The sequence below is a fragment of the Epinephelus moara genome, chromosome 3 (genome assembly GCF_006386435.1).
Source record: "Epinephelus moara isolate mb chromosome 3, YSFRI_EMoa_1.0, whole genome shotgun sequence".
Classification (NCBI taxonomy): domain Eukaryota; kingdom Metazoa; phylum Chordata; class Actinopteri; order Perciformes; family Serranidae; genus Epinephelus; species Epinephelus moara.
Genome location: NC_065508.1, coordinates 7,434,777 through 7,440,776, shown reverse-complemented (window position 1 = coordinate 7,440,776; position 6,000 = coordinate 7,434,777). Strand labels below are relative to the sequence as shown.

Sequence of the window (6,000 nt, the reverse complement as noted above, 5' to 3'; positions counted from 1 at the left end):
AGAGAGAGAGAGAGAGAGAGAGAGAGAGAGAGAGAGAGAGAGAGAGAGAGAGAGAGAGTGAGAGAGAGAGAGAGAGAGAGATGATGACTTTTTCTCTCCAAAAAATATCCTGAACAGATTTCTCTGACAATCCATCACATATCCATCCTAAACTTTTTCCTCAAAAAAGTGCCAGGCTCTCCCATTTTAGACTCCGTCATTGCTGTCTGTCAGCTCAGAGTGTTAAGGTGACCCACTGCTCGATTTCTGGCTGCAGTCCAACATACATTTCACTTTCTTTGGTCTGAGTTGTGGAAGAGTTTTGCTGTGTCTTTGGTCCACTGAACCAAATCACAAGATAACAAGTTTGTAAACACAAGTCAAATGGACTCACAAGTCCTGTTTCTTGCTAATTGGAAAAAGACTTGGTCGCTTTTATCATTCATTTACCAAGCATGAGAAACTTGTCTGATGCCTATATCCGTCTCTGTGCGTCACTAAAATCCTCCACTGTGGCTTTATTTCTTGTAAACGCTTCACATTATAATCTCACCCCATTCTTTGTTAGTTAGAGGGCTCTGACCTGCATTCTAATGTGAACACTCCTGCTCAGATGGCATTGTCGTCACCTGCTCAACTGAACCAAATGAGCAAAGAAAACATTCCAGACTTACGGCAGAACATCTCAACTATGCTTGGTATGAACGTGCGAACGTCTGAAAGGCACCTGAGCATCCTTTGAATGATAAATACAAAGCGGAAAACCAGCTTGGGGCAACTGGCATTTGCAAAAAATTCAAAGCACATTTAAACCTGTTAGCGTAGGGTGTGCCACATATAACAACTCATGCAGAAAGTGGGCCTAAAGGCTAGTCTACGATAATTTTGGTAAACTGATACTGTGATTGACACCTTGTTTAACATCGGAAAATCAAAACTCAGAGTTAAAAAAAAAATTACAATGTCAGAGTAACACTGAATTTGTTTTTCTTTTTTTAAGTGAAATGAAAATGATTCACCTTAGCTGATGTTCCCGAAGGTGAGAGAGGACATCCATGTGGTAAAGGTGGCAGTAGATGGTGTGCAAGTCCTGCAAGACAGAGAGACAATGAAATCAGTGTTAGTGAACATGTCACACTCCACCAAGAAAATACTACATAAAGAAAACCATTAAATGGTCTCACATCTGCACATATACACACACACACAAAGGGAAAAACTTCCCTAGGACATGCTGTGCACACATGCTGCCATAATCTGTGCTACCACTTGTGGGAAGCCATTTCAGAATCAGCGTTTACTGTCTTTTTTAAACAATATACATTTACACACACTGCTGCAAAATCTGCAAACCGCTGGCAGTGTGTGTGAGTATTTAAAAAGTGAAAGCTTTTAAAAGATTAGCTCATTGTTTAGAGTGTGTGGAATGTCTCAGCACCATGTAAATCACATCTAGCGCCACACTTTGACAGAAGCCACTTGGACCATGCCACACACTGCCTATCAAATTGACACCCTCAAAGCAGACAGGCAGGCATACCACTTATGTACGTGCGTGACAGCAGTGAGACAAGCACAGATTATACCCACCCACAGCCTTAAAATAGTACCCTATCAGGGCCAGCTGTCAAAACATTAAGAGGCTGACAGAGTGTACGTGAAGCGAGCAGCTTCATGTAAGCATCTGTAGGATCAAACAAACACAGCGGCTATTGAGGCCACAGGGCAACTACTTTTAACAGGTGGACTGCATGGCTGACTGGTTATGTACACACACATGGTCTCACACAGACACACAGATGGACACAAGCCAATGTATTACAGAAATGAACCCATAACTTATTTCCTTTTGGAAAGCTTCTCTACTTTCTATTCCAGTATAACCGACACTATACAGTATACACAGGATATTTTAAGAGACGAGTTTATAGTAAATCAGCAGGTTAAAGGAACAGCTCAACATTTGTTGCTAAAAGTTAGATGAAAGGATTAATGGCACCCTACCTACGGTAAATGTAAAGCCAGCAGATGGCTAACTTAGCTTAGCACAAAGACTGGAAACGGGCAAACGGGGGGAAGCTGCTAGTCCGACGGTTTGTTTGTAGAAAAACTGAAGAGCAAATACAATGAGCAACCATTTTTATGGGGAGTTACGTGTCAAACTATTTCTTGGTTAGGACAAGTGACTCCTTGTCTCCACTGGTTTCCTAGAGTGTTCGCCCCATGAAGGCCAGTCCGTAGCAGCAACCCTTCAAACTTCAGCTATACTGCCAAATAAAAGCAAAAAAAGCAAATAGGTCTAGTAATGACGAACTTTTCCTTTAAAGCACAGCCCATCTACTATAAGTTTGAACCCGAATCACTGATAAGTCTTCGTCTCTCTCTCTCCTTTCATCTCTTTTTCTGTGAAATTGTAGCTGCCAATGAAGAGATCCATCACCATCCATTTGTACATTTCCAGTACTTCTTGGGGAAATGAACTACTAAAAGTAATCAACTGAGCAAAATGAGGACATTTAAACAAGTATTTCACTGCTGCAAAGATAAAACTGAGCCGTCTATGCAGTAGAAAGATGTAAATACGTTTGAAATTTGTGCTACATGACCAGAGGAAACCAAGAAAAAGGTCTGTAGCATTTGCTTCTACTCAGTAGGTAGAAAACCTACAACTAGCAAAATGCTCTGTGCCTCACGGGACCAATAAACGCTCCCGCTGACTGGTGACAAAATGAGAACTTGGATGTTTTGACACAAGAAACAATACAGCAGCTGGCTGTTAACAAATTATCTCGAATCACAGTTAAACGGTGAGCTAAAATATGTGTCTGAAAAAATCTGAGGTGAGAAACAGTCAACACAGTAACAGTACCTTTGTTTCCATGGTGGTGGACATAAAAAAATGCGGAAGCATAATCTGTAGTTTGAGCAACAGCAGTGAAAGCCTCTGGATGATGTGTTTCGAGCTCAAAGATAAGCAGGGAGATCTGGGTCCTGGCAAGATGAAGGGAAGTCTACCATAGTTCATTTACACATGCTACCCACACTGTTGATACAAACTGGTTGAAAATCCCTTTAAACAATAAAATTCAAGTGTCCACCAGCCAACCAGGAGCTGCACTTTCAACTTCAGACAGTTGAAACAAGAAAAAATTGTTTTCCCCTACAGTCATCCCTCTTCAAGATGAAGCCAAAAGCGCAGCTGCAGTTTAGCAAAAACACACAAAAAATGGGACGGCTACAATACACTAATCTGAACTAATAAATCAGAAAATCCCTGGGGGACAAATTCATATTTGCAGTGTGTTGCCTTTGTTGGAACACCGTCTCTCACTACTGGTTTTGTTTACATGGTGCTTAAGCAGATTGAGGATTTGTTTTCCAGTGTGAAATGTATCGTCAAGCATTTCACACAAATGCTGAACGTTTATGTGTACTGAGGGTGTGGAACTTGAAGTCACGCCACTCAAAGATACATGCAAATATACAGACATTTTATAAAGTATGAAGTGATGTTTTAACAGGTAGCAGCAGATAGGTTTTCTCTTATGACTGTTACAAAGCCCTTAAGCCATTTTAATGCCATTTTGATAGGGTTGTACCAGACTCCACAAATCTTATTAGTGGTGTCTGAGATATTATAACAGACATTACAGATTGGTGGATGAATTAAGACATTAATTTAAAAAAAAAAAAAATGAAATAGAGAAACTGTTGCAGGGTATTGCAGCAGTATTATAGCAATTTAACATAATACAGCAGAGAGAGGAACACCAAAAGAGAAAAGAGCACGCTTTTCTTCAAGCATATAGTTTCAAATGTGTGTGCACGTGTGTGAACATGGCATGTGTGCACTAGTAAACTGTGTCAAGCAGTGGGAGTCAGCGGAAGCAGAGCTGAACACTGGAGACTGGGGAGCCTTTAATGCAATGGACCAGCATACCTCTGATGTGTTGTTGGCTCTGTCTGACACAGGAAGGAGAGGTTCAGGGGAGGAGAAGGAGGAGAGGGAAATAAGGAAACGAGGGAGTGAAGAGAGACAGCAAGCAGTCGGACAAAGAAACACACCAAGGGAGAAAGACAGAAACAAGAGAGGGAGAGGAGGAATAAACATCAGATGTGAAGATATAGGTGAATACTAGTCTGCCAGGTTTGGTCCATGAACATTCTACAACACTGCTCTGCTACCTGCGGGCTATCTTGTCACCAGTAATGTCACAGAGAAAATTAATAGACTTATTTATGGTGCTGGCTTCTCCTTGTGCTCGCTATGTGAATGTATAGGTGTCAGACAGGTTAGAAAGTCCTCAAGTTTGTTACGCACACTTTGCACAATTTCTGGAGATCCCAGGTAGAACTGGTCGAAAGAAAGTAAATCGCCAACTATTTTGATATTCAGTGAAATGTTTCAGTCATTTTTCAAGCATATATATCAGACATTTTCTAGTTCCAGCTTCTTAAATGTGATAATTTGCATCTTTTCTTTGTCATTTATGATATTAAATGAAGAGTCTTTGGGTTTGGGGCTGTTGGATGGACAAATGAAGCAATTTAAAATCATCATTTTGGGCTGTAGGAACTTGTGATTGCACTTTTGACATTTTATAGCCCTAACAACTAATCAGTTAATTGTAAAAGTAATCAGCAAATTAATAAATAATGTAAATGATCATTAGTTTCGGCACTAATCCCAGGCTACCATATGTTTTATTCCATTCATGTGATATTCCTAACTTTGTTTCTACACTAATTACCTGCAAGAAATGTCCAATCCACGTCCTAATGTTGCTACTGGAATACTTCTTTGTTTCATGAATGAAGCGGTACTCAAGTTGTAGGTGCCACAGCATCTATGTTTGACTCAGAAACGGCGAGCCCTGCGAACGCTGTCTCTAAAGTTCCTGAACATTTGGAAAGTATGCAGAAGGGACTGTTTAAGACCCTGGAGGGGCATTTAGTCTTGGGTTCCTTCAGTCTGAACTAATTTCAAGGTTCCTCAAAAGGTTCTTGGTCCACTGGTAAACTTCCTAGGATGGAAATGTCTGATTGGACTCCCTGGAATAAAGTGATAAATAAAAAACAGGTATGCTATTCTTTTCACCATGGTTTCTGGATGGTTTTAGCACACTGATTCTTAATTCTTTGATCCTATTTACGCTTAGATATATCTGTTAAGTGATATTTTGAGGAACTGCCTTCGTTCCCTTTAAGAGGAAAGAGCAGCATGCACTGGAAACTGAGCGCTCCGTTAGAGCCATTTAAATAAGAGGTAGGCTAAACACTGACAGACAGAGAGCTTGACATGGCCAGCTGCTTAACAGAGAGAGTTGTAACCTCCATTTACTGATCCCGAGGCATAAACAGTGAGTGGGGAGCAGCCATGGAAAAACCCAATTCACAGTGGTGTGGAAGTGGAGCTGTATTGACTTCAACTCACAGTTAACTGGGTTAGTGAGCACAACAAACTGCTGCAGTAAGCACTCCTGTCATGTTGCTGAGCATGCATGTGTGCATGTACAGTAAGTGTGTGTATGTCAGGACATACGGGCCTGAGGCGACTGGCTAACATGGGGGCTCAGAGTAGATGAGACAACCTAATACCAGCCTCACCAATGGTTGTTGGCGTGTTCCTGGGTTCACGTTATTTTAATCAGTGACAACATGTACAACGTGGCCATGACACATCTAGCTTGACTTTACAAATACCTTGGTAAGTTTAAAGACAGACAGACAAAGAGTTACACAGCTACACATGCAACTATATTATACTATTCCTTAAAGTGTGCTCAAAAATGTGTCTTAGTTATTGTGTATTTACTTGGATGTTTTAACGTCACTGTGCAAAATAATGTACGTATGTGCATAATTTGACACTAGAAGGCTTTTTAAACATTCATCTTCAGAAGGCAAAGAGTTTCTTTGTGCAGACCTTAAAGCTCAGTTGAGGATATCTTATGTGCAAGCAGGATTTTGTGACATCACAATTAGTTTCTAAGTTCAATATGCAATTTAAGTGTGCTGTAA

General features: G+C 40.7%; 1 protein-coding gene across 6 annotated transcripts in view; it reads right to left on the bottom strand.

The window, feature by feature from the left end:
* The window catches only part of LOC126388377 (rap guanine nucleotide exchange factor 6), a 183,240-nt gene that overhangs the window by 133,761 nt on the left and 43,479 nt on the right, over positions 1–6,000 (bottom strand). For all 6 annotated transcript variants that reach the window (XM_050041484.1, XM_050041485.1, XM_050041487.1 and 3 more), the window contains exon 2: positions 999–1,069. In XM_050041484.1, the coding sequence (XP_049897441.1) occupies positions 999–1,069 (71 nt within the window). The remainder of the gene's footprint in view (positions 1–998; positions 1,070–6,000) is intronic.